The 27,964-nt window shown below is 56.1% G+C and overlaps 1 protein-coding gene across 2 annotated transcripts; it reads right to left on the reverse strand.

Annotated features, from left to right (window-relative positions):
* Positions 1–8,671: 8,671 nt before the first annotated feature.
* FAM83G (family with sequence similarity 83 member G) lies at positions 8,672–26,982 on the reverse strand. 2 transcript variants are annotated; one of them, XM_062619010.1, is made up of 5 exons: positions 26,122–26,982; positions 19,807–19,974; positions 16,228–16,352; positions 13,989–15,435; positions 8,672–10,508 (listed from the first exon to the last, which is right to left on the reverse strand). In XM_062619010.1, exons 1-5 carry the CDS (start codon positions 26,614–26,616, stop codon positions 10,095–10,097), a joined length of 2,649 nt encoding a protein of 882 aa, XP_062474994.1. In that variant the 5' UTR covers positions 26,617–26,982; the 3' UTR covers positions 8,672–10,094. The 2 variants fall into 2 exon arrangements, with proteins under 2 accessions (XP_062474994.1, XP_062474995.1); XM_062619011.1 differs by having other exon boundaries at positions 10,134–10,508; positions 14,050–15,435.
* Positions 26,983–27,964: the final 982 nt, after the last annotated feature.

Genomic DNA, 27,964 nt, shown 5'->3' on the forward strand with positions numbered 1-27,964 from the left:
TGAGACAGTGAGCCAGAGATCAAGAGCAAACAGCACAGGAAGCATCCGGAGGAGCAAACCTGCCGGAGGGAGCCGTCCTGCAGGGTCTGACCCGGGGTCTGCTGCGCTCTGCATTGCGCTGCCTGACAGGAACAGGCTTTTGTGGGTGCTTGGCTGCAAGACCCGTGCTTTCGCATTGGGTTTCTGCGAGCAGTGGCTGCGGGCAGGAGGTCCCATGCGTGCTTCCCCACGGCGCGGCGCTCAGCGCCTGGCTCCGTGCTCGCAGCTCCCCGCTCGGCTGGGTGCAGCATCGCTCCCTGATCGGGCTGAGCTCGGGGGGATGCTCTGGGTCTGCCTCAGAGGGATGCAGAGGATGGAGCAGCTCACAGACGGCTCCTCCATCAGTGCTTAATGCGAAGGGAGAGGCTGTCCCTGCCTCATCTCAGTGCTGTGTGATGAGATGTCCCCCCCATCTCCTTCCCATGAGCTGCTCCTGGGCAAGGCACAGTGCTTTGGGTTTAAAAAGCAGGTTGCAGGGGAGATGGGAGCCCCATGTCCCTGCTGACACAGGGATGTCAGCGTGGCAGAGGTGATGCTGGTGCGGTTGCCACCTGTATTTCCCTCTGCAAAATCATGTTCTGCTGTGCTGGAGGGAATTCTTCCCATAAAACTGGTGTTCTTTATACCCTTACTTATGGCTTGAAAATCCCATGGGATTTCTCCTGAAATCAGCCTGGTGGCTTCTGCAGCACCAGTTCCATTTGCAAGCTCGGGCAGTGACACCGGTTGTTCCCTAATTGTCCTAATGTCCAGTCAGCTGCTGTCCCTTCCCTCCTTTGTGCTGCTCAGGAGACAGCTCTCCCCTGCCCCTGATGAAGACCCAGGAGGAGCCTGAAGGAGATGCTGGAGCATCCTTGTCTGTGGAGTTGGTGTGAATCCCTCGTTTCAAGGGAAAGGCTGGAAGCTGGGATAGGATTTCTGGTGGGATAGTTTGTTCTTGCTGCTCTAAGTTTAGAGAAAGAAATCAGTGGTAGTTTGAGGGTGGCTGTCTCTGAGGCTCTGTCACAGACATCCCCTCTTCCCTGACAAAACAGCGCTCTCCCACGCCATGGTGTGATGTACGACATCCCTTTGCATTCCAGCCTCTCCATGGCTTTGCCCAGGAGGGATGGATGTCCTCTGAGTTCATCCCTAGCTTGGGAGACCGCTGTGGAGTCACCCCTTGCCTAACACGGAGGAACCTGTTGATGACCTCTGCCCAGTGCCTGCACCCATGGGAACCTCTGCAGTTCTCCTGGCCCTTGTCAGCACAACGCTGTGTGTGGAGCCTGGTGGACACTCCCTGGTGCCTCTTCCTGTGCCTTTTCTCAGCCAGTGCTCCACTTTGTTTGGTCTGATGAGTTTGCTCTGCTCTGAGTCACTCGGGATGCCACAGGAGAGCAATCGACCCAGTGAGGGGATTATCTCGGCTCCATTCACCGTACATCACTCAAACAATGCCTGTTTCCAGCACTGGGTGGGATGAACGCCTGCAGACACGCGGGGTGTTGCCAGCCTGTCCCAATGTCCCATCCCTGGTGGAGACTGCAGCATGGGATGAGAGTGTGAAACACACAGCAATGCTGCTGCCTTGGCTCTTCCTTTGGGGCAGGAAGAGGATAGAATCATAGGATGGTTTGGGTTGGAAAGCACCTTAAGATCATCCAGTTCCAACCCCCGTGCCATGGGCACGATGCTACCTCCTCTCCTGGAGTTTACCCTTTGGGGGACCCCAACCTCCTGTGTTCCAGGGTCCTGCTTGGTGTCCCCACTGGCTTGGGACACGTAAAGAGAGGCACAGGCATCCCAGCCTTGGCAAGAGGCTCCTCTGTACCCCGGGTCCCTGGTCCTGCCGAGGCTTTGGCTTCACCAGTTGTTAAATCCGAGCTGTCTCTACAGCCAGCTTTCATTGGGAAGGCATTACCCGCTGTTGGGTAAGAACGAGTTTCCAAGTGAGGTCACCGGTGCAGGCAGGGATCTTGCTGGATTACGAGCCCTGACTTCAAAGGCTTCTCCTCTCCTTTTACAGTTGAAAGGACTTATTTTATGACTAGGTCATGCCTGCTTTTAATGAGCTTGTTGTTGCATTCGGGATGTCTTATTAAGCACCCGCTCACATGCGCTTTTCTTCTTTCCCACCCTAAGCAGAATGAGCAGGAAGGGAGGTGGGGATACCTCAGCTTCCTCATAGCAAAGGCTTAGGCTCATTTGCAGACGACTGCAAAAATGATTAAGCATTGAGAAAGGCAGGAGCAGCAGTTATGAAATAGCTTCTCCAGGGCTGAGTCTTTGTACCTGGGCTCTGGGGAAGGGTTGCTGGAGAAGCTCGTAGTCTTCTATGGAGGGCTATGGCTTTCTGGCTGGTGCTGAGAGGACAAGTGATGGATCCCTCCAAGAGGGATGCTGGGAGCTCCAGAAGACACCAAGGATGCTGACACCGTGCTAGGGAGGCTTAAGTTGTTTTGGGTCCCTGCTTTAGGTTGCACTGGGAGGTTGAAGGCCCTTGGTTGGGGCTTTTCTGCCTTGTGGGTGAAGCTTGCACTGCCTGAATGGCTTTGCTGTCCTCCTGTAGAACACCATTGCTTGGTGGTCTCTGTGGTGTCAAGCTTTGGTTGGATTGCATTTGTGGTGAGAAGGCAGCAGAGGAGCCACTGGTAGAGGTTGTGGCATGGTTGCACATGAGTTGGCTCCTCTTCAGCAGGACATTCCAGGCCTGAATTGCCTCTTTGTATTGGAAAGGGCTCTCCCAAAGACATGGCCAAGCCCAAGTGCAGCTGAGGACATGTAGTACCTCCCTTGGGAATGGCAGGAATGACTGTGGTGTAAAGTCTGGTCCAGATAGTGTGGAACAGCCCCTGAATGAAGATCCTCAAGATCACGGTGTTAAGTGCTCTTCTGGTCAGTTCAATTGGTGATTTAATCAACGTTATGCCTAACGGTGTGGGCTTATCCACTAGGGAACAGGCTTTCACACTGTGCTGGAGCTGGATATGTCCTGGCTTTCATGGCTGATGGATGGGACACAACCTGGTTCTTCCATTGCATGATCCTGCCTGGCCCCTCTCCATCGCCTGATGCTGGTCCTCGGCTCTTGGAGCGGCGCTGGGAGGAGGAAGGGCAGAGGTGTGAGATGGGAAACGGCATCAATCCTCCACATTACTAATCCCAAGCGACTGCTCCCGCATGACCAGGCAAGAAAGCTCTGCTGGTTGGGGGGTGGCTTCTGGAAGGTGTGTGAAGAAAGACGTCAAGCCAGAGCTGATGTCTTGGCTGTGGGAAGCCGTCACGGCTCCAGGCGAGGGTGTGGGAGCTGCCTTGCCTCTTCCTGCCCCTTCTGGCCTCCTTTCCTTCTCCAAACAAGGCTCTTGTGCAGATACCCCAGCAGAGCACTGGGGATGGCTGGGGCTGAGCTGCGAGTGGAGACATGGTGGTGGCACGGGCACTGCCTGCTGTGCCAGGTCCTTCCCTGCCATGGCATCGCTGCTGTTGTTGTGCCCCAGCTCAGAGTCTCCGCTTCCCATCTCATTCCCGTCCAAGCATGACCAGACCTCCCTGTGTGGGTGCAGCCCTCCCATGGGTGGGAAATGCTGGTCACTTTGGGGTGTCAATCATCTCCAACAGTGTGGTACCTGAGTGAGCTGCAGGCCTGCGCGCGCTCCTGGCATCCCTATGGGGTGTGATGCAGGAACAGGAGATGATGGGGCCGGTCGAGGTCATGGAGTTGATCTGTTCTTCTATGGCTAAGCAGAAACCCCAAACCTCCTCCAGGGGCTCTGCAAGGGGAGCTGCAAAGGCCAGGGGATCTGCTGGAGGATGCATTTGTGCTCTTTCATGTCGGGGTGGAGGAACTTTGGGCTTCTCCTTCAGGGCCAAAAGCATCTCCTGCCGCTTGCCCGTGCCTTGACTTCCCCATCGGTGCAAACCCAGGAGGTGCTTTCCCAGAGATGCTCGGCAAAGAGGTGGCTTCTTGTTGAGAAGCAGGTTTTGGGCTCCATGCTGGGGCTGCCCATGCCCGCTCCTCACCATGGAGCGGCTACAGAGGTTGAAATGCTGCTGCTGCCATCAGGGATCAGGGGAGCACCTTCCTCTGCCTCACCAACACCCACCTGAGCACCTCTAAATGGCTCAGGTGAGGTGGTGCAAAGCTTCCCTATCCATCAGGTACCAGCAGCACCCTGAAGTCCCTGCCCCTCCTGCCCCAGCAGCATCTTTAGGCTCCTGCCACCCTTCTGACTGGTTTGATGGCCCAGACCATTGAGCTAGAGCAAGGAATGGGGGAGCTGGTCCTTGGCAGCCTCATGCCAGCAGCATGGGTGCCAGGAGGGTGACTCCTGCCCAGCTACAGCCACCCCTGGGGTGCAGAACCAGCACAGGGGTGCTGGTACCAGCCCCATCTCCAGGGCTCTGTACTCCCATGGTGAGATGCAACTTGAGAACAGGGCATTGGAACTGGAGGTACTTGGGGCAGCAAGGAGGTAGCTCAGGTCAGGGTCTGATCCTGCAGAGGGCTGAGCATCACGGTGCAGGCTGTGGCAGCACTGATGCTCCAAAGCATCCCCTTTCTGACCCTTCCATCCCACTGTCTGCATCCATCCGAACCCAGTTATGGATGACTGGAACTGCTTGTGCTGCTCTTTGGAGGTAGGTGGCCTGTGACACCCATCTGCAGCAGCACCATAGGGGTCCCATACGGGACCCCAGCCTCAGACCTGCCTTTGGAGGTATCCTGTTGGCACACGCAACACAACATCCTTGCTGTGCCCATGGTTTTGATGGCTTCCCTGCTGTTCTGCTCCTGGGGCAGCCCTTGGGTGCTCTCTAGGAAGTGGATGTCACCTTCCCCAGCCCCTGTGTTTCCTCTTCCATGCACAGACTGACCTGTACTAGGGGGCCTTCTTTGTGCAAGTCTGCCTGGGCTGGGACCTTTACCTCTCCACCATCCTGATGCTGGTGGTCACGGGGCTCTGCACCATTGCAGGTAGGGTACTCAGTGTCTGCTGGCCCCAAATTGTTCTTTGGTTGAACCACACCACTCACACTCCTGCTTTTGCTTTATTGCTATTACTTTTTGCTCCTGGAAGGTCTTTGGGGATTTATACTCCATGGGGATCACATTCCCTGCCCTATCCAGGCAGTATCTGAGCATCCTTCTTCAAGCGTCAGCTCAAGCAATGACTCAATACTTGACCTCTGCTCTGTCATTGTAGCTTTCCATTTGTAATAACTCCTCCTCCATCTCGTAGTTAAGTGCTTTCTTGTGCGTGTACCTATTTGTACCAGCGATAATCAGGGCTTCTCCTGTTACAGGACTATTACTATGGAATCTACAGGCTGAGAGCCCTTTACCCAGTTCATTTCCCTCCCACGTGCCCTGCCTGCAGTGCAACTTGCTGCCTTCCCTCTGCAAAGCTCTTGGGAATATTTCTCGCCTATTCCTCTTGCAGGGGCGATCCATGTGGTTCCATAGGGATCTGGAGGCAATGATGGAGCTGGAGTTGGAAATTGCGGGTTCCTGGCTTTCAGCCCCACTCTTAGGCCATGGGACCCTGCATCCCTGCCAGCCCTTTTGGTTATTACTGTAGGTGGGACATTCCCTCCCTTGCAGTAGATTCTCCCTCTCTATCTCATCCCAGGCATCAAAACAGGACTCAGTTTAAGCATATCCGAAACAGGGTGGATTTTGCAAGACTTTGGTTTTAAGCAAATCCCATCTCGGGTTTTTTCCTGCCCACAAGGCTTGTTGTGATGCAAGCGCACTTCAGCGTGTGTGTGTGTGATCGCTGCGTCACCCTCATCCCAAGAACATCCCTCCAAATCCTGGGGAGGAGAAGGTGCAGCCCTGAATTCCTGGGATGTGAGTCGGGGACTGGGGTTGAAGGTGCTTCAGTTTTGAGCCCATTTCCTCCAGCTCCACTGCTTGTTAATGCTTTTGCTCATGTGCTGAGTAATTGCTTTCTGGCTACATGAGCAGCTCCTGCCTTTGCAACAGGTCCAGAGAGAGACCTTGGGATGGAAAGGGAGGAATACTGCTGGTCTAATGGCCAAGAGGGACCCCAGGAAGCTTCACCTGGGAAAATAACTGTGGGGTTGGGAGAGCTGAGGGGTGTAGGAAGGGGAAACCTCTACAATGGTTGGACTTGATGATCTTAAAGGTCTTTTCCAACCTAACTGGTCCTATGTTGCTGGGGAGAGGTGGGATGAGACCAGCATCCTGAATGCGGTTTGCTTGCCGGAGCATCCAAAGAGGCTCATGGGCATCCTCCTGACTGCATGGGGACCTGGGGCTGCATCCTCCCCTCCTGCCATCCCTTGGCTCCCCTTCCCTTCCCGTGGCTATTGTCTATCCCCCTCCCCATCTATGGGGTGCCGTTCTCCCTCCGCACTCCCACTGCATCCCCAAATGTCACAGCACAATGACAGGCAGATCCCTGCCAGCACGGGCAGCTTTATTGGGGCTGGAGGACCGGGCACCAGTGACTGTGCCTTGCCACGCTGTGCCTTGCTCTCCTGCAGGAGGGCTGGTGGCCGTCACCTACACCGACACGCTGCAGATGCTCATCGTGGTCCTCGGAGCCATCGTGCTGGTGATGAAAGGTAAGAGCTGGGGCATCGTGGACCCCCCTGACAGGAGAACCCCCCTTCTGCCCTCTTTGTGGTCTCAGAAATAAATAAGAAGACTCAGTCTAAGCAGTTCAGTGGCCAAGATGCACAGCAGGGCCTTGGCCTGGAGCAGTTGCCTAAAGGAAGTCTGTGATTCCCCTGTGTCCCCAGTCCCCTGTGCCACTGCCTTTGGGTGAAGATGCTGTGAAGCATCCCCCCTGGTCTCCTATGTGGTCATTGCTGCTCCACATATTGGCCTCTGGTCCATGCATCCGAGAGATGGATGATATCAAGTGTTTGATGGTGAAGCAGTGTTTCCAGTCCTGCTCTGGGAAACTTGCAGTGCTGCTGTGATGGGGGCTTCAGAATGGATCCCACCGTGGCAGGAGGTGATGCTGGTACAAGGCACTGCTGCAGGGGATTGATTCCATGGGGATGCAGAGCATGGAGCCGTGCCTTCATCCCGGTTGGAGTGAGCGTGGTTCATCCCCAGCCCTCTCTGAACACACTCAGCCCTGTTGTGTCTCTGTACCTGCAGCAAGCTCCCAGCCTCACGCAGGTGCTCATCAGCCTTGTTCTGCCATCGGGGCTCTGGGCCCTGAGGAGTAGGAGGCAAAAAGTCGGGTCCCAGCTTCAAAGGAAGGCATTTAACTACAGAGGGCGATTCCAGAGGCACTCCTGAGGTGATTCCCACCATTCCCTGCAGCAGTCAGCTTCAGCGGGCAGGCATTGACCACACGGGAGCTCTCCTATGGAGGTGGGAGCAGCTCCGGACCTGCAGCCAGCCCGGTCCCAAGGCTGCTCCCCTGTGCAAAAGCAGAGCTCGGTCCTGGGCGAGCCCTGGATGAGTGAGATCTATGTACACAATACACACGGGAAGGCAGATACTTCCTGCAGAAGGGACAATAACGCCAGCAAGAAGGCAGAGGAGCGCGATGCCTGCCCAAGCGGACCCAAGCGGTGGCCGCAGCCTTTGCATTAACTGAGGTGCCTGGGCACAGCTGGTTGGTGTCTGAAGCTGTAGTTGGCCATGGGGCTCTCTCTGAAGCTTGTGTCTGGTGAGTTTGGCTGGGAAAATCCCCTCTGGCAGCTGCAGAGCCCGGCTCTTTTTGGCTTTGCCAACCTTCATGGTGTGTGCAGGGAGCTGAGGGTGCCTGGGCCAGGGACTGGTGCAGAGGAGCCAAAACACAGGGTGCTGGTCACAGTTCTCAGGTCTCAGGAGACCTTGGCACCTGGAGGCTTTGTGTCACCTCTTCTCAAGCTCCTCTAATAAAGGATGCTCTTCATGGTCTATGTTGTTCATGTCTTCAGACCGTGACCTCTGCATCAGTGATGCTAAAACCCATCTGCTAAGCTGTGAGTGCTCTGCCTGGCCCATTGCCTCCCTTATTGCTGCTGAAGGGGTAAGAAAATGCATTCCTTGGCTCTGAGGCTGCATCTGACAGGGGAGAGCAGCACAGTTGTACAAATCCCGTTGGGTGGATGCTGGGGAGAGCTGGACAACGAGCGGGTGAGGACCAAGGGGGTGTAGGCATCACTCTGCCTTGCGGAGAGCTCAGTGGCTGCTTCATGGTGGCTCCAGCATCACGCATAAGAGAGACCATCCCATCCTGCACCCACTTGGCATTCACATGGGGCTGTTAATCCCGGTGGAGCCCACGGGCTGCAGCCCGGCATCCGCAGGCTGAGCTCCCGCTGCCCTGGTGCAGGCGTAGGTGTCGGGACTTGCCGGTGAACACCTTTGGGAAGGGAGCGGGCCCGCACCCCCGGGCGCGAATCTCTGCCTCTGGAGAGCCTTTGTTGGTGCCCAACATCCATGCAAAGCTTGGGAGTAGCCGGCGCCTGGGTAAGCCAAGAGCTGGAGGGGGGCCAGGGCTGCTTGCACAAGAGCAGGAGGAGTTTAGCAGGGCTGGCTCCCTGGTGTGCAAAGGGGGGCACGGTGGATGGTAAAGTCCCCAACAGCCTCAGGTCAGGGGGATGCCCTGGGATGGGGATGCAGGGAAAGGGCTGTCCTCAGGCAGGAGGGGATGATGGAGCAGGATGGGTGAGCTGGCACTTGAGGGTGACCCCGGCATCCAGCACCTGATGCCTGAGGGGTTTCTCTCGGCCTAAAGACAGCAGCACTTGTGGGGATGGTCCTGCAGGAAGGTGACTTCCCAGGACCATGTTCCCATGCTGGAGGGGGCTGAGCTGAGGGTCCCATGGGCAGGGGGTGGAAGGGATGCAGGATGCGACAGCTGGACCAGATGGGGACAAATCCACCAAGGGATGCTCACGGGTCTTGCTTTGAGTCCCCAGAGCCTCCTGTCTCTTACCCTGAGCACCAGCTGCTGTGGGTGTGGGGATGCCAACACCTCCCTGCTTATCCCCACACTGCTGCATGGGTGGCCACAGCATTGGGGGCCGGTGCCTCCCATCCCTCCCTCATCCAAAAAGCGATGCCTCTGGGTCTGGAATTCTCCTGTTGGAGGTATTGGAAGAGCTGCAAGGAGCATTCAGCCCCCCAGGAACAGGGAGATGGTGGGGGGCCAGGGCAGAGCCTGGGGCTGCTGGCTATGGAGCAGCAAGGAGGAGCACCAAGACAGCTGCCAAAGGGCTTGGAGGCTGCTTGCTAAGGCTTGTCCATGGCACGTACTCTTCAGTGGGGCTCAGGCCAAGACCCAGACCTTGGGTTCCATTTGATAGGAAAGAAAGCAGTGAAGATGGCTTTTTTTTTTGTTCTTTTTTTGTTCTTTTTTTCACTGGTTGCTGAGTTTTGGGGCTGGAGCTGCATGGGGGGTGCTGGGGAAACGCTCAGAGGGGTAGAAGCCATTTGAGCACCTTGAGCTGTAGCACATCAAGTCAAAGGCTGCCTAATCTTGCATTTAAGTCCTAGGTGAGCTTCCCCTGCTCTGGGACCGGGGAGCTTTAATGGACAAGTTCCTTTTACAGTACGAGGTCAAAAGAGGTGGGTCCCTTTGTCCCAGGACACAGGTCACCCCCTGAAGCTGGGCTGTCACGGGACCTGCTGTGCAAAACGGTGATAGAAGAGTCTCTTAAACAACTACAAGCAAACACGACCATGAAGGAGCCCTCTTTTGGGCAGCACCTCTGAGTCAAAGGGTTGGGGTGAGCTTTGCCAGCCGATCCCAGGCCGCTGGGCTTTGCTGGCCTCCAACCCAACGATGCTTTCCAGCTCTCAAGTGAGATCGGAGGTTGCCCCAGCCTGGAAGAGGCCTATCTAAAAGCTGTGCCATCCAAGATCATTCCCAACACGACCTGCCACCTGCCCAGAGCCGATGCCATGCATCTCTTCCGAGATCCAGTCTCTGGAGACCTGCCCTGGACCGGGATGGCTTTTGGGCTATCACAGCCGCGTGGTACTGGTGCACCGACCAGGTAAATGTAAACGAGATTCCCCTGCCCCATGTAACACAGCATTGCCTGGGGTCCAGGCACGCTCTCCTACCGCTCTCACCATGGAAGTCCACCTTTACCTAGTGCTCCTTCTGGCTGCTGGGCTCAGGAGGCTTCTTTTTGGAGTCAATAGAAACACCCGGGGCTCCCGCAACCCTGCTCTTGAGGTGCTTGGATTGGGACAGTTTGGAAAGCGGGATGCCCAGGGGTGTCCTCATCTCCTCCGTTGTCTTCTGGCTTTCCGGCAGGGAGCTTAAGCACTTGCTTGATGTCCTGGGATTGCTGGCTGAGACGTGGCCGGGCTGCTTGCTGGGGCTGAAGGCTTTGCTCTGCCAATAGGGCTGGCTGCCTGCAATGGTCTTTTTGGGTTCGGCTCCGTCCCCTCTGTATTTGGTGGCCCCGGGGGGTTTCTCATGTGTTGGGGAGCAGGAGAGCCCCTTGCCTTGTTCTCTGCCCGCAGGGTTCCTGGGTCTGTAGCGGTAGATGTGAGTGCCCTGTTTGTTAAAGAGCAGAGAAAGAGATGAGCTGCTGGTGTGGTCAGGATGATGGTGTCTGGTCCTCATGGACAAACCCCTTTATCACCTGGTGCACCCCCTTGCTCAAATCCTATTGAGAGGGGGGCAGCTCAAAGCCACTGCTGCTCCTCTGTTTCTTGCTCTGACAACACATTGCCCTGCACCTTGCAGCATCTCATCAGCCCAGGGGCTATCCAGGGCCAAATCACTGCTGCCCGGAGACCCAGAACCAAGGATGCCAGTGGCATCTCAACACCTTCTCCCCGGCAGCAACCTGAACACCCATCTTAATCTAAGCCCTCATTTCAGGCCCAAAGAGCATTCAGTCATCCAGACCCAACCTGTGGGATTAGGCAGCCACCAAGATGAGATGAAAGGATGGAGAGGAGGTGGGATGAGGAGACGAGTGAGCTGCAACACTGCTGCGGGGGTGGCTGTGATTACCTGGCTTGAGAGACACGTTTGGATGGGGTCTGAGCATCGTTAATCTCAGTTCTGGCCCTGGTAAAGCCTTACTGCATGGCTGTGGTCACCAGATACTTATCTTCCCCTTTGGGTGTGCCTGCACCGCAATGTGGAGGTGTGATTGCACCCTGTGCAGATGTACCTGGGCAAGATGGAATCTAACAAGCACAGGTGCTGATGGCAGGATGAGCTGGGGCTGGGAGGCTGCAGAGCTGGCTGCACCGACCTGCCCTGCCTATGCCACGACCCTCATCCTGCTGCTGGCATCATCTCGGTGCTCAGTCATTCAGCACCAGTATCCCAATGGCCCCCGAGCGGATGCCTCCTGCTTTCACCATGGGGGCTGCATTCAAGCAGTTTGCCTTGGGTAATGCTAGGTTGATTTAACCTGATTGCTTAAAATCAGTGCTAAGCTCTGAGATGTCTGCAGGTGGGAAGGACCAAGGGTGATTTAGGTCCTCTCCCTTCGAGGTCATTATGTGCTGACCATCATTATGGTGCCTGAGCTGGGTGGTGAGTCCTGCGGCTCCTGACATGCTCTGGCTCTCAGGTAGATGCTTCCCCAAGCATCCCACCCCAAGAACCAGCACCCCATCCTTTTTGCCCACCACGAGGTCAGGAATGGCCAAATGCTGCTGGATGCTGAGCGCTTCTCTGTAAGCCTTTGGGGAAGAGTTTAAGCTCTTTTAAAGCCAGCACTTCCTATGGATTTTGCCTGTTTAAGAGATTGCCTCAAAGCCCAGGACTGGCTGTGTTGGGGATGGACATGGCTTGGCCAAAGCTTTGAGGTGTGATGGTTTGGGCGGTGAGCTGTGGTAGGAGTTGGCTGCACTCCGTGTCCATTGCATTGAGGGCACCCTCTGGGGAGGAAGTTGAATAGAAGGGGCAAGAAGGGAGAGGATGGTGGTGGGGAATGGTTGGACACACTGCTGTGGCTGCACTGGGATTTGTGGTGCTATGGCACAACACAGACCCAGTGTTGGTCTGGAGAGGAAACCCAGCCAGGGGTTTGGGTGCATGTCTAAGTTTGGAGCTGTGTTTGGGCCCAGTGGCTCCAGCATTTGGAGATGCTTGGGATGCACTTTGGCAAGGAGGAGGCTCATATGGAATAGATGTTGGTGGCTTCTCAGCCATTGCCTGGCTCTCCCACAGGCCATCATCCAGTGGTCAATCTCTGCTAAGAGCCTGAGTCACGCCAAGGCTGGCTCCATCCTTGCCAGCCACCTGAAGATGCTGCCCTTGGTGGTTATCATCATGCCAGGGATGATCAGCAGGGTCCTGTACCCAGGTAAGGGCTCTGCTGTGTGGGCACGGAGCTGGCAGGGTGGGTAAACAAGGAATGGAAGGGGGGGCTTGTGTGGAACCCTCTGCTCTGCACAGACCTGAGGGCTCTGCAGGGCCAGGAGAAGACCTGAGTGTCCCCTGCAGTGCATCAATGCTACTGTGCTCTATTAACCATGCATCTGGGTGGGAACAGGGTTGTGTGTATGTGGGCAAGGTGATGCTCCAGGGGTAACTCGGGTGCCGTGTTCTCAAGGTGATGCAAAACCCGTGATGTTTGCCCTGTGGTTGAGCCTCCACCTGCATTTTGGGCTCTGGGCCAGCACGTAAGAAGCGTGGATCCAGAATGAAAACCCTTGGTAGTGGCTGATGGTGTTTCGTTTTGGATTCGAGGTTTCTAGAAAGTTAATCAAGGGTTGCTTTGCTTTATTAACTTTACACACGGGAGGAGCTCTTCCCTGTGCATTTCCATCAGCGGAAAGCTGGTTTTCCCAATCCTGGTGGTGTTTATTACCTGCCTTCCATCAAAGGGCCAGGACAAGTTATTGCAGGAACACCAATGTCCCCGGCCACTGTGAGCAAGGTGGCACCAGAGGCCTGGGTGCAGAGCATCGAAGCAGAGCTCCTCGTCCTGCACAGCTCCGTAGGGCACAAGGGGATTTGTGATGTGATTAAAACCCTGCTCTGAGCTCTGTGGTGCTGGCTGGGATGGGAGAAGCGAGTGGATTCGGGGCTTGTATATTTAATTCCCTGTAAATACAGATTAGATGCTCAGCTCGGGTAACCTCAGGTGGCTGCAGTGATTTCAGCTGCTGATTTAGCCCTGAGGGTTTGAATGCCCTGAAAACAGCGGGTGGGGAGCCTTGAGAAACCAAATGCCTTCATAGTGATGCAAGAGGCTGCAGTGCTTGGGTGGAAATAGGGGATTGACCCTGCTGTCCCCGCTGAGCGGATGGAGTGATGCTCCTGCTGCGGTGGGGATGCTGGTGTGCATCCCGAGCTCCAGCAGTGGGGATGCTGGTGTACACACACCCTGAGCTCCAGCAGTGGGGATGCTGCTGTGCATCCCAAGCTCCATCCATGGGCATGCTGGCGCGCAGCCTGTGGCCATGCACCCCATGGGGTGACAAGGTCTGGCGTCACTCGTGGAGCAGCCACGAAGCTGCTGACTGCAGCGCTCGCCTACAGAGGTTGCTGTCCCTGTTTCTCTGTCTTGCTCTGCCTAATTATGTGTCCGAGTGCTTTTGCTTTGATGCTAATCACCTTTGCGAGGAGCTAGCAAACAAACCCGAGTAGGACACGCCTGCACGCACAGTCTGTCCCTACCTGGGCACGATGCCACTGCTGATGGGCTGTGGGATGGCGCGGTACAGCCCAGAGCCGCTGGGCTCCATCCCGCAGCTCAATGCCATGGGATAATCCTTAATTCCCCCAAAACCTTCCCTTCGCCAGCTGTTCCTATTGCACTCCCAGCCACAAATGGCTGTGTCACGGCCACCACCTTCCTGACCAAGAGCACCTTTTGGGTGACTCCTACCACGGCTTCATGCAGGGCATTATTCTCCTATATGGGAAGCTTGATCTCTGCACGTAGGACGCGACACCGAAGCCACGGATGACACCACGCCTCGGCTAAGCTGGCTGGGTCACCTCCAGGTTTGCAACCTTTGCAGGGTGGAGAAGCATAGGGAAGGTTATAGCAAGAAGTCCTACCTGCGTGGCACCGCTGGGGTAGGAGCTGTTGCCATCCAGGATGGTGCGGGGCAGCACACACCTGATCTCCACCGCGTTGCTCCTCCTCTTGTTGGCATCCTCCATGCGGATGTGCTTTAGGGATGGGAGGCTCCCCAGGGGGCTGAGGAAGGTGCCTCGGCTGATGTGAGGGTCACTGAGCTTCCTCTGTATGGGAAGGATCTCCCCATTGTGGGTGACGTCCGAGTTGGTTCTCCGGAGCGGTCCATAGCGGTCCCGCACCTCGAAGTACTCATCTGAGATGGAGGAGGCATTGGAGCGGCGGTAGCTGTGGTCAGCAGAGCTGCTGGAGTAGCTCTCCTGGTCACTGAGGGTGATGTACTCCTCTTCCTCCTCCTCCTCCTCCTCTCCCAGCCCATTGTGGGCACAGGGAGGTCCTTTGTCTTCCTGTGGCCCTGCCATTGACCGGTCTGGCTGGAGATGGCAGCTCTCCATCGAGGCTCCGTTGGTGTTCTCCGCCTGCTCCTGCTTTGCAGCCACATGGTCGGTCAGTGGTGGTTGTGTGTCACCCTCCAGGGCAGTGCTACTGTCACAGGCTGTGGTGACTTTGGTCATGAGGATGCCAACAGGGGTGGTCCTTGGCTTTGGAACCGGAGGTTTAATGTCCTCCAGTGTCTCCTCTGGTGCCTTCAAGTGGTAACCCAATGGCGAAGTGGCAAACAAGCCCGACTGCTTCATTGCCCAGCTGGTAGGTTCGATGGGGCTGGTTGTGGTGGCTGCAGGAGCTTCCATGGGGATCTGCGGGGTCTGTCTTTGGCAGGGGGACACCAGGAGTTGCTCTTGGTCCGAGTTCTTCTTGGCCTCCATCTCCCTGTTCTTCAGCATCTGGCGGTGCTGAGCGCTGGCCTGGGACACATCACACACTTTGATGCGGTTCATCTGCGAGAGCTTCACGTTCTTTATCTTGGGGTCAATGATGTTGATGTAGCCCAAGACTTCGCTGCCAGGCTCGGGGTCGGGCTCAACCCAGGTGGGCAGGTAGTCAAACATGTTGGCTTTCTCCAGGTTCAGGAGGCCAGGGTGGATGAGCAGGGAGAGGTCGGCCACATCTCCGTGCCTGTCACCCCCCTGGCCCTCAGGTAGGGGTTTGCCTTTGGTGTCCACCTTCTGGGTCTTGTCCTGGGTCTCCGATGAAGTCTTGCTGATCTGGTCAGCGCTCTTGGCCTTCACCAGGGCATATTTAGGGTTGATCAGCTTCTTCACCACAGCGTTGGCCGGGGTCACCGGCACTACGGAGGGCAGCGTTACTGGCTCAGGTTCAGGCTCTTCACCCATGGAGATGGATTTGAGGCTCACCCCTTTGGACATGAGGTAGAGCTCCTGGAACTGCTTGTCGAACGCCTCCACCACTTGGCCTGAGAGGACCGTGATGACGTTTCGGTCCGTCCTGGCCGCAGACCAGGTGAAGCTGGAACAGAAACGTGTTGGAAAGTCAGTGCTTGTTGGTAAATAACACACCCCTGCCCAGCCCTGGCTTCCCCCGAGGGATTGCTGGTGCTGGCAGGGACACGATCTCACTGTAAACATCAATCACAATGGGATCGAAGGAGCAGCTCTCAACCTTGAAGTCTTGAGCACATTGGGATTTGAAGTAAAAGTAAGGTGTTTGCTGTGGGGCAGTTGTTTTTTCTCTTCAGTGTTGGCTGCTTCTCCCTCCTCAGCTTGGGTTAGTTAAGAAAAGAGGCTCTGGATGGGCTTTTTGTTGAGGTCAGGAAGCAGGAAACATTTCAGTTCCATGTTTATAAATCTCATCTTTCAGAGCTGAAAAGCTCACTGAAACAGATCTATTTCCGCCAAAGTAAGTCTTCATTTGGACAAATTGGAAAGGACAAATTCATTTGGACAAATTTGGGTAGGAAATGCTTGACTGGAAATGCTGAGGTTGATGTGAGAGCTTGGACTGACCGCAGCTTAGTGCTTTTGTCCTTCCTTGCACTCATCACATCCATTGGCAGAAGCACTTGATGTGTTCCACTGCCTTCAAGAAGGAGGGGTGTCCCAGACCTGGCTGTGGGGTGGGGGGGGACCCCTTTGGGGGTCAGGCTGGCCTTGAAACATCATCTCCCAGCTTAAGAGCAGGGGAGAAAGTCTGGAATGGGGTCCTGGGGCCATGCTGGGCCAAGACTGGGGCTTGTGGGTCTGTGTTGGTCCTTTGACCACCGCCTCCATAGGGTGGGCAAGAGGAGCCGCCATCGGTTACCTGTAGGATCCACACATGGCCCGATCTCCATCCACAAACATGAACTTCTGGGCCAAAGCCCCTTTGAACTTGGTGGCCGAACGCGTGAAGAACTCTGTTCCCCCTGTGCTCCGGACTCGCAGGTTCTGCAAAGCAAAGGCAGAGGAATGAGTGGGAACAGGAGCAAAGGGCTGCACTTAGAGCATCGTTCACCCCATCACCGATACCCCCGTGCACTCTCCGCAGTGGGAAACGCTCTTCGTGGCCAGCTCAGAGGAGGCCACAGCGATGGGAAGATGAAATAACTCGCCCGAAGCCATGCAGCAAACTATGGATTTGGTTTCCAGAATTTCCTGCTTTGCCCATGTATCGGGCAGTGTTTTCTACCTCTTGAACCCGGCGCTGCCTGTACCCGTGGGTGAGCAGCGCGTGAGAGCGCTGCCAAGTGCTTCCCATCCCCTGCGATCTATGCAAATGCCACCATGGGAGAGGTTTCTTCACCTTCTCCCCAGTGGGAGGTGTACAATGGTTTTAGGGAGGTGGTGACCCCAGGACGGTCCATACAGACCTGATGGCAATGGGCTTGTCCTCTGTGAAGGTCTCCCATTGCTTGTCCTCTTAAATGTGAGCATCTAGCCCTGTTTATAGGAATGGGTGGGGAAAAGATGACAGCGGGGCAGCATCTTTTCACCACTGGAGACCAAAACCCAGGGATGTGGGCTAAAAGAGCAGGTCCCTGTGGATATGGCCAGGAAGTGAGGTGCCTTTCCCTATGGGAGCGTGGTCATGGAAAGGCAGCTCTAAGAAAACAGCTTTAATTTCCAGTCTGCTTCATGCCTCTGTGCACCTCCATGGAGGGCACCCACGTGTTTCTGCAGGCGGGCAGATAGCATCTCACTGCAAACGGTCTGCCTTGGGTGCAGAGAAAGTGTTCTCTTATGGAAGTGCCTGCATTCCTCCTGTGCGTGCCGGGACGGTGGCGGTGCTGTTGCTGTAGGCACTGTGTCGTCACGAGGTCGTGCCCTCCATGGTTGGCTTTTTTTTGTGTGTTTTGTTGGTTTCTTTGGAGTTTTTAACTAAAGGAATGAAAAGTATTCGTGTTCCCCTCCTCCAGCTCTTATCTGCATCCCTGGGCTCTCCTTCCTCCTTGTAGACCATGACCAGGCTATCCCTAAGCCTGCATTCAAGCTGAGCTTGGACACCCCTGCTCCTTGTGCGCCTGGTAGGAGGGATGGTGATTCAGTACTGGATTTAGGACGATGCAAAAGCAATGTCTTTCCTGAGCAGGTTTCCAGGGAAGTTTTACACTGAATGGAGAGATCTGGGATGGTTTTTTGGTGCATTTGAGGTTTTTCTTTCTAGTGTTTGCCTTTTTGCTTGGTGCAGCCGAGCGGTACCAGGGGTTGGCTGGAAGCAGGTTGGGGTGACAATTCATGGAATGGTTTGGGTTGGAAGGGACCTTAAAGCTCATCCAGCTCCAAGCAGGGACCCTTTCCATTAGAGCAGCTTGCTCCAAGCCCCTGTGTCCAACCTGGCCTTGAACACTGCCAGGGATGGGGCTGCCACAGCTTCTCTGGGCACCCTGTGCCAGCGCCTCAGCACCCTCACAGGGAATTCCCATCCTTGCCCTGTGTTGAGAGTGGCTGGGTACTGGGTAATGCTGAACCCTCTGCCCATTGCCAGCCTGGGCATCCCCTCACATTCCCACTCAGGATCCAACCTTTGCACAAAGACCCGAAGCAGCCCTGGCTGTATCTCAGTAACCCATAGGGGAACGCAGCCCCCTGGAAACGAGCTGCCGGTCCCCTTCCCTTCCCTGCTGGCTCCCGGCACCTCTCTGCTGTTAAGTAAGATCTGTTTATTTCATCTCTCCCAAGAGCATCGAGCACCCAGCACCACGGCTGGGACGAGCTGAATCACTGCCCAAGCACTCCCCATTGCTCAACAAAGCGACCTCCTTGCCCAAGCCGGGCTGCTAATTGCGGCACCGAGATAACGACCTGTGTTTCGTTAGCATCTCCCGGCTTACGAAGCAGCTCCCAGACACTGCCCTAGTTTCCTCACAGCCTCCCCATGCCAGCAAACCTGCCTGCAACATGCGGCAAATCCCAACTTCGAGACATTTGCCGAGCTCTGCAGATGCTCTCCTGCTTTTCCAGTCCTGCCACCGGGCTGCTCATGCATTATAACAGCGGCGTGCGTCAGCTCCGGCTTTTCTGGTCTTGGAGCAGACTCTATGGGGAGGTTTGGATGCGGGTAAAAGCTCGGTTGAGTCTGCTTTAATTGTTGTGAGCAGCCATTAACGGGGCTGGTGACTGGGGCAGGAGTGGGGCTCGGCTGCTTGGTGCGTTGGGGGTCTCTGAGCCCCCTGTTGTATCCCTCAACCTGGCTCGAGGGTGGCTCTGATGTGTTCCTGCTCACCATAAGCAGATGTGGGGAGCTTGCCCGGGCACGGGCCTCGCCGGCAGCTATTTGGCTGATGTCAGGCACAGAAACATCACTTCTCTGCCAAGCAACAGGCGAGGCTGAGGTGGGAAGTACAGCAGGAGAGGGGTTGTCTGCGAGCCCTCGAGTGCTGGGCTGCTCCGGTGTGTTTGGAGCTGATGGTGGTGATGGGGATGTTGTGCCCAGTGGAAACACTGAGGATGTGTCCTATGGATGGAGCGAGGGTCCCTGCTCCCACTGAGGCTGATGTAACCCCTCACCCTCCTCTCTACCCCTTCCTCTTCCTCTGCATTAAGCACTGTACCAACTGATGTCCTTTGCCGCCCCAGCATGCACAGGCATGTCTAAGAGGTTTAGGGCACATTGGGCAGGGGACGGAGCCCCTGTGCTGCCAGGCATCCCCTGCTCTGCTTTCCCTTCCCTTGTTCCAGCAGGATTAGTGCCATGTGCCTCCATGGCTGGGTTAACACAGCGTGTGCAGGCAGATGGGTCCTGCCGGTCGCTGTGCGGTGTGAGCAGTGAGAGCATCCCTGGCAGCATGGGGCCCTCCCTGCTCTGATCCTGGCCCCTCGCTGGGGCGGAGGCTCCAGGAAAGGGGAAAATCGAGTTCTTCAGTTCCAGCCTCTTGACTTGCAGGAAGGGCTGAAAGGGAGAGAACTGGCCTGGGGGTGCTGCTGCCCCTGGGGAGGGAGCAGGGACAGGGCTGGTGACAGTGTGCATCAGCCCCGCGGAGCATCCTCCTCTCCTGCCTTCCCTCTTGCTCACCAGGAGCATGGTCTGGGATTTGCAGTGTCCTCCCTGAGTTGTGCCCTATGTGGGGACACAGCTCCCTATGTGCACCTATGCCCCATGTGTGGCCACAGCTCCCCAAACACCCCCTGCCCCAAAGCCAGCTCTGCCTGGGTACCAGAAGCTCCTCAGTCTTTCTGCATTCAGCTTGGTTGTGTGGAAATCTATGTCTCCATAGCTCATCCATTCCCTTCCACCCTGCTGCTCCTGCATTTAGGCATCGCCTTCACCTTTGCTACAGGAAAAATGGACTAAACTCATCTAGTTTAGGGGTTGTGGCTCCCCAAGACAGGAGGGAGCAGGGTCAACAGCTCTGGTAACCTCTGTATTGAAGGAGGTTACAGGGCCCCTTTGGGCCAGCCTTACCTTCAAGTGTCCAGCATGCATCTGGGCTCGCTCGCACATCTGAAGGAAGTGCTTCACGTTGGTCTCATCCAGGATGATGTAAACCCCCACTTTCCTCTTGAACCCCGCATCCAGGAGGTCCTTGAAGATGTCTACATCAGTGAACATGTCCATGACCACCGCGATGACCTGGAGAGGGGAGACGAGAGATGAGTCTGGGTAGCACGGCTGGGTGACAACCCCAAGGTACAGCCAGAGCTTGTCTTTGTGAGAGCTGAAGCGATGTGCGTGCTCTACGAGGTTGGGATTTGGCTTTGGGAGCCAGCCTGTGGGTGAAAAGCAGGAGCCCCCAGTCCCATTCCTTTGCTGTCTCTATGAGAGGTCTGGTCTCAGGTGAAGCCTGCAGCATCACATACGTGTGAATAATTGCTTTCTGAGGGGGAATCTCTCTTGCCTTTAGCAAGCACCATTTGCTTCAGAGTCTGGTTTCTGGCTGAGGAGTTTGGTGTCCCTTTGCTATTGGCACTGCCTGTGGCCCCATCGCTGAGCCCTGGAAGGGAGAGCCTGTGATGCAATGGTACGTCTGCCTGTCTGAGGACACGTCTCACGGGCTGTCCCTGGGTTGTTGTGCATGCCTGTGTTGAGAGAAACAGGATAAAAAATAGCTAAGAATGACTCTAAGCTTGGTAGCAAGTATCTGGATACCCCTGAGGCGCATTCAGGAGCTGAAATGACTTTTAATACCTTTTAAAAACAGGCTGGATGAGGTTGCTTAGAAGCAAACCAGGAGTGCGCAGCTCCTGCAGCTGCTGCTCCAAGTCCTGCACAAGCAGCAATGTGGTTGGGTTCATGGTCATGTCTCCACTGTGAGACCAAAGCAGAGCACTGGGGACAGGGCTGCTGATGCCCCTCTTGGTCCTGTTTGTGTGGATCTTGCATGGCCATGAGCCTGCTGGGTGGGTGCCCAGGGTGCTGCTCCTGCATCCCTCCTTGTCCCAGGCTGTGTGAGGGCAGAGCAGGGATGGCAGTGCCAGCACCCGGTGCAGTGACAGCAGGGTTTGGCACACAGCAGCGTCACCGTCCTTTGTAAGCTAGAGCTGCCTTTGTACCCAGGGCAGGACCAGGGCGAGTCCTGTGTGCGATAGGAAGACGCATCTATGCCACGTCCCGACACGCTGGGATGGCAGCCTAAGCACCATCGGTCACTCCATGCCATGGATTTTGCCTTCCTGGAGATGGCATCACCCCTGATGGTGAGCAGCAGCGGTGCAGCACAAGGGATGTGCAACTGAGCATCTCATCTGCCCTATCCTTAGGGTAGCACTAGGGCAGCGCAGCCCCGCAGCCTCTCCTTATCCCACATGGGCTGGTAACAGCCACACGGGGAAGTGGCTTGTCACTGGGGCACTGTCACTGCCCAGTGCTTGGAAACCCATCAGTGTCCCCATCTCTGTGGCTATCCCTGGAAGCTGCCCTGGATCGGGGAAGATGGTGCTCTTCACTTCCAGGAAGGCTCTGCTGGCTCCAGCACATGGCCAGGCCGGGAAGGATAACGCAATGGGAACATACATGCTATGGGGTGCCACAGGGAGACCCTGCAATACTCCTCCCTAAGGAAGGAAGGGATGAGGATGGTGCCGGGCGCTTGCACACACAGGCAGGTCCAGTCTGGGGCTCTCAAAGCACCAAGCTGCCTTTTAATTAGTTCTGTGCCACAGGAGCTGCAGAGCTCTAATTAAGCAGGGGATTATTGTGCATTATGACACTGCCAGCTCTTCCCTTCCTTCTCTGCAGGCAATGGGGCGAGGAGCGAGGCTGCATGGGGAGCCTCAGCCTGTGCCATCCCCAAACCTGGCCACACTCAAGTGTTTCGGGAGGTGACAGTGAGAGGGGACCACTCGCCGGCTCTTGGTTCTAACTGAACTCCCATTTATCCTCACCCAAGAGCCTCTCAACAGGCTTTGCCATACATCCTCACTCCCTTGAGCACCCATTCCTGTGCTTTGTCCTGATGGGGAAACTGAGGCAGCAAAGCGGGTGCTCACTTTGCATGGGCTGCGCTTGTCTCGCAGCGATGTAAAGTGGGACAGGTTCAAAGCTCCTCTTAAAGCTCAGGGCTTGGCTTTTCCATGTGCAGCAAGGGACTGGGGAGGAGCTGTGCTGTGAGTCCTGGATGAAAAGGCACTGGGATGGCATCTCCCTGGCTTGGGGAGGTGGGTTTGGTCGTGGATCTTTGCTCCTGTGTCTGACACTGATGCTCCCTGTGGCCATGGTCATGTCACTGCCTGTGAGATGCATTTTCTCCAGGGGAAGCTAAGCCTTTATCAATAGGGATGAGACCAGTTTTGGCCTTCATTTGGGGAGGAAAAAGGCATTTTCCCACTGTGATCCTGGCATTCCCGAGGTGTTGCTTTGCTGCTCTGGGTCTGAAGATAGGAATGGATGCAAGTAGGACATGGTGATGTCCTCTATCCCAAGCACTGCTCATAGGATGCTGAGCAAGGAGCACACTGCAGGCAGCTGCCCAGGGCAGGAGGCAGCCCTGCTCTCACCCACTTGCCCACATTTTCAACCCAATTCCTCCTGCTCAGCTGATGCATCCTGCGCAGCGCTGCTGCTTCCCTCCCCACTGCGTCTCACCTGCAGGACAGGCTCGGCCTTGGTTTGTCACCAGGATCTCAGGCCAGTGTGCCAATGTGCCCTGGCACAAAGCGGGATGTGAGAGTGAGGATGGCACTGCCAGTGCTCCCAGTGCAGTGAGAGTCCAGGGACCACAGGGACACAACCTGCTGCCTGCGCTGGAACCTCGGCTGGGACCGGTTTGGTCTGTACCAAACCCAGGTACGGGGTTTATCTGTAAAGAACGGCGGTCTGTTTGCTCCAGAGAACTGAAATCTTGTGTGCTGTTTGCTTCCCATCCCCAGCCCTGGGAATGGGAGTGCCTGGAGCAAACCGTGCCGTCCTGCTGTGGGAAGTGAGCTTGGTACCCTTGTCCTCGTCACCTCTCGGTGTCCCACATGCTCAGTATCAGGGAGGTCTCCAGCAGCAGGAGAAGTCCCTTTCCTCTGTGTCATCCCAGGAACATTTGCCATCTGTTTGCCATTCATCTGGAGGGCGCAGAGGACACCAGCCCCAAACCTACAGCCAGATGCTCCCAGCACCCAAGTGGGTGATGCTTTTCTTCCCAGGAGCTGCCAATTGATCCATTGGATGGAGCAGATGCGCTGGTACTGCATCCCAACACCCCGAGCATCACATCCCCTCAGACACGGGGCAAACGATGTTGGGATCCTCCTGAGGAGCAGGCCAAGAGCAGGATCATGTTTTATAGAGGAAATGACAGCTCTTTATTAGCTCACTCTGACTCATCAGATAATGACTTTTGGGGCACACCACGTGGGCACTCCATAAATTAGGCAAGCACCAAGGCACAATTAGAGGAAGCGTGTTGGGATGAGGGAGAGGTGGGACAAGTAACATTAATAATTGCTCTCCCCCGTCGACCCTTTCATCCAGGAATGGCAGAGGGCTCTGTAAACAGTAATTAATAGGGGCCTCCCAACCTTGGCTGGAAGTTGCTCAGGGTAATTATACCACCACAATCCCAACCTGGAACCTCAGGTGCAGGGGAGGTCAGACTCGCTGCTGTCTCAGGTGGCTTTTGGCCAAGGTCGTTGCTTGCAGCCTGCTCTGGTTTCTGGGCAGGTAGAGCCAAAATCCAGAGCAGGAGAAAGGAGGGAGATCTTCCTCCCTACCCATCCCATGAGCTTTGCAGCCCCAGGGGATCTACATAAGGAGCTGGACCTGCAAAGGTCTCCAGTGGCGCACCACGTCCCTGACCACCTCTGTTTATTGGCCACAAAGATGGGATTTGCTGGGAGATGAGGCCACAGGATCCTGCCTCCCTTCTCTCCTGTTTATTCCCAGAGAGAAGAGGGCATCATTTGCATCCCCTGCTCTGGCTCGCCCGGGTTTGCCTCTCTCTGAGCTTGGCAGCGTTTGGCCTTGTTCCTGCAAGCAAGGAGGTGCATCTGCACCATCAAAGGGGCCTCACGTCCCAGCTCTTGGCTTCCTCACCCAGCTCTGAGCCTCCCCAGCATCAGCAGCGCTCAGACGGGCTCGGAACTCTCCTTGGCCAGGCTGATGTTGGGTGCACTTTGCTCCTCTGGCCACGAGACAGCAACCACGTGGCTCTGGTGTTTGGTATCTGAGTGTGTTTCAGACCAAACGTCTTTGGCAGCAGCTGGAACAAGGGTCATCCTCTGGGATGCAACACCCAAGCCCGTGCTCCTTTACAGGTGGGTGCAGAGCACTGCTATTGACCAGTGGGATGGGACAATTCGGCAGGGATCTCTGCAGAACACCATAGGAAGGACAGGGCATGTGGCCACCCTACGTGACACTGGATGGGGTGGCAGCCGGACCATCCCTCTGTCTGCTTTTGGCTTCCTCAGACAAACCCTTTCACCTCTGAGCTGCCCTGAGGACCTTAAGCCTTGGCTGGAATCTCTGTGTGTGGTTTAGCCCAGCATCCCCATGCTTAGGAGCACTCACACCAGTGCTGAGCAGGTTCAGCTGCAGTAACTGTGGCCCTCATATATGGGGTGGGAGGCCTCTGGAAGGAGCCCACTTGTGAGATGCTGTGACTCCTGCCATCCCCAGACCCTGCAGACTGCTTCAGCACGCACCCATCTCTACGTTCCATAAGCTCCAAGCAGTCTCCTGCCTGGCACCAGTGGTGTCACCACCTCTCATCCCACCAGCAGGGACCACCTGGACCAGGAGGCAGAGCCCAGCCCTGCTTATGGAGCACCAAGGGACCGGTGACAAGCAGAGCATCATCCACCGCGGCCCCATCCATCCCTGCGGCATGGAGAGGCTCCAAGGAGAGGTGGGGATGGTGCCTGACTCAGCCTCCTGGCTCTGCCGAGCAGGAGGAGGGCTCTGGGATGACTCAGGAGATGCTGTTTGTGTGGGGGCAGGTGGGAAGTGGTGAGTAGGCAAAGCCAGGCAGGAGCTGCAAGCCCGGGTCAGAGCGAGCTGGAAAGACCCGAAGATGAGACATTCTTTGCTGTGGGGGAGTTCTCCCATCCTCCATCCCTTGGAACTTCAGCCCTCCCTTCCCTTTGTTCTCACTGCAAAGCCCTTTGGAGGGGAAAACACTGCAGGTAAGGACAGGTCAGCCCGGCTTTTGCAAGGTGTTATTGGCCAGAGATGGCTCCTGTCTGCAGCACAGCAGCCCTGGTATATCCCAAATCCTGTGAGCCTTGGATGTGTTTTCCTGCCTGAGCCCAGGCTTTTCATGCTCAGATCCTCAGCCCTCTGGTCATGGAGAGGCTCTTAATGGCTGCATGCCACTAGGATTTGTGAATCCCAGCACTGTTGCAGGCCCTGGCACGGGGAATCACTACAGCCAGGTAGACCTGACACATCCTAGCCTGGCTCCCTCTGCTCCATAGCCACCCTGGCAGGGTGCCCCTGTTTTCCTGCTGCAGTATCCTCAGGGTTGGGATGTTCCTCCATTGGAGGTGCATTTCTCAAGGGAGTGGATGCACAGAGCTCAAAGAGCTTCAAAGCACCATGAAAACAGCAGGTACGAGGCCCCTCCAGTGCTTCCCAAATGGGACTGGGGCCCTGGGAAACACCAGCAACCTCTGCCCACCACCACCATCATCTCCCTCCTTTCCTGCTCCTCCTGCCCATGACACGAGCCCGATCCCATCACCCTGCTCCTTGGTTTGGTGCCACAGGGAGGACAAGCCTCAACCCAAATCTCAGCATCAACCCAGCCTTGTCCTGCGCATCAGCTCACCCTTTAACTCTTAAAACCAGGATGAGGCCAGCTTGGGGCACCGCAGCAATCTCGGGCCACACTTGATGCTCATGTACATCAGCACCAGAGCAGTGCTTGGCCCCAGGGCTGAGTTTGGCTCCTCCGGTTCCTGCGTGTTGCCACATGCAGTCACACAGGGTTTGGGAATAACGATCCTGGGGTGCCTGGGACTGTGGGCTCACTGCTGGCAAGCTGCTCAACCCTTTGTTCTCCCCAGAGTTTTCCCCCACAGCCCCATAAGGACTCAGTGATGCTGCCCCATGGATCATGGGAAGGGTCGTGTCGCTCTCAGCGGGTGCTGGACCAAACTAACAGCATCTTCAGCAGCATCAGATCCCTAAATACTGATTACCCACATTAAAACCCGAGCGCCTGACCGCGATGCCTTTGCTTGGGCAGAGCTCACCGCAGAGCAGGGATTGCCTTGGCCAAGCAGGACGTTAGGATCTGTCATCAAGACAGCCTGGAGGCAAATCCTGCCCGGATCCCGCAGCGCACCTCACCTTCTGAGCCTGGCAGATCATCTTCCTCACCACCTCCTTGATGTGCGCTTGCCCCTCGATGGGCGGCTGCATGTAGACGGTGGCACGGGTGACACCGCGGTAGGCGATGGTCTCGGGCCAGCCGAGGTCCAGCTGTGGGATGGAGCGGTCGGACCTCTGGGGCCAGTATTCCAGGGATGGGGCCATGTCCTGCTCGTCCCCTTGGCTGTTGCGGTCGCCGTCGCTCTCCCCCGTGCTGCTGCCGTGGCGCGGGATGTACTCGGAGCCGGGGTCGTACGTCTCCAGCGTATCCAGGATCTTCTTTAGCTCCAGCTCGGAGAGGAAGTCCCTGATGTTCTCCTTCTTCAGGACCTCATAGAAAGCATCAGGCCCTCGCGAGGCCAGCGCCTCCAAGGCCAGGCGCTGCTCCTCGCTATAGAAGAACTCAGGCTTGGACTCGCTGGACCTCCAGTTGACGTGGCTGTCGTCCAGGCACTGCACTTGGGAGAAAGCCATGGTGACGACGCGTGCCGGTCCCCCCTCTCCCAAGGGATCTCTGCACCCGCAGCGAGCGCCGGATGCCGACAATAAATAAGGAATTAATGATTCTCCAGTCTTTAAACACACCACTCGCTTTGCTTCGCCCTCCCCGGCTCGATGTGCAGCTTTGGGAACGCGCTGCTCCCTTCTCCGCCGGCTCCGGCCGCGCCAGAGCTCTCCTGTGCCGGGGAGGAGGATTCGGTTTCCTGTTCGCTCCCGGCTCCAAGCAAGGAAAACCTGGAGCTTCCCACAGCGGGGGAGTGGGGTCCTCTACCTCCGCCTCCACGCTCTTCCCATCCTCGGCTTCTTCAGGACAATGATAACACCGGATCAAAGCAGGAAACCAGCTTAAAGAAAGGCAGAGAAAAGCCCGGCCCCAGTCCCTGGTGATTGCTCCCGGAGAACCGGGTCAGCCGATGGGTTTGGTGGCACCGAACGTCTCCACCAGGCTCTGCTGCATCGCCCTGGCTTGCCGGCTCGGTTATTGCGGGCTCCGGCCAGACAGGTAACAGGGAGAAGTGAAAAGAGGAAAAGCAAAAGAGTGATTCATCCCTCTCCGCCCTGCCCCACCTGCAGTCACATGCTGCCTTCACACATTCCGGCCCTGCCCGCACGTTAACCCTTTCGGCTGGTGCTGCCCGCACGCCTCTGCCCCGCGCTGTGCGGGTGCGGGAGCTCAGGGGCTGGGTGTTTGTCTTAAGGGTAGCAATAATAATAATAATTAGTGTTATTATCGTAATCAGATCTCCTTTGAAATCTCCCCTTGGTAAGTCAATATCTTCCAGGGAAGCAGCTCTGCCTCATCCTTAACCCCTCCTGTGCTGAGCACAAGGACCCTGATGCTAGCGCAGGAGCTCAGAGCCCAGCTGGGTCTGGGGGACAGCACCAGCTTGGGGCTAGCATCTAATGCTTCAAAGCTGCCCCACAGGGGGGTTAGACTGGGTGTTAAGGAGCATTTCTTTAGCAAAAGGGTGGTCAAATGCTGGAATGGGCTTCCTAGAGAGGCAGTTGATGCCCTGAGCCTGTCAGTGTTTGAGGTGCATTTGGATAATGCCCTTTATAATGTGATTTAACTTTTGGTCAGCCCTGAGGGGGTCAGGCAGTGGGATTAGATGATCCTTGTAGGGCCATTTCAGTGGAAATGTTCTATTCTGTTCTATTTTAGTCTATTCTAATATATTCTAGCCATTCCTATTCTAATATATTCCTATCCTACCCCATTCTATAACCTCCTCTGCTTCAGCACGAGGTTTGCAGCACGGACACAAGGAGCTCAACCTTGCCACGGCAGGTTGCATTAGTAACTGGGAGATGGGCAAAAAGC

Source organism: Pezoporus occidentalis, unplaced genomic scaffold, assembly GCF_034315485.1.
Source record: "Pezoporus occidentalis ecotype Australia unplaced genomic scaffold, CSIRO_AGI_Poc_V1 ctg208, whole genome shotgun sequence".
In the NCBI taxonomy this organism is placed as follows: domain Eukaryota; kingdom Metazoa; phylum Chordata; class Aves; order Psittaciformes; family Psittacidae; genus Pezoporus; species Pezoporus occidentalis.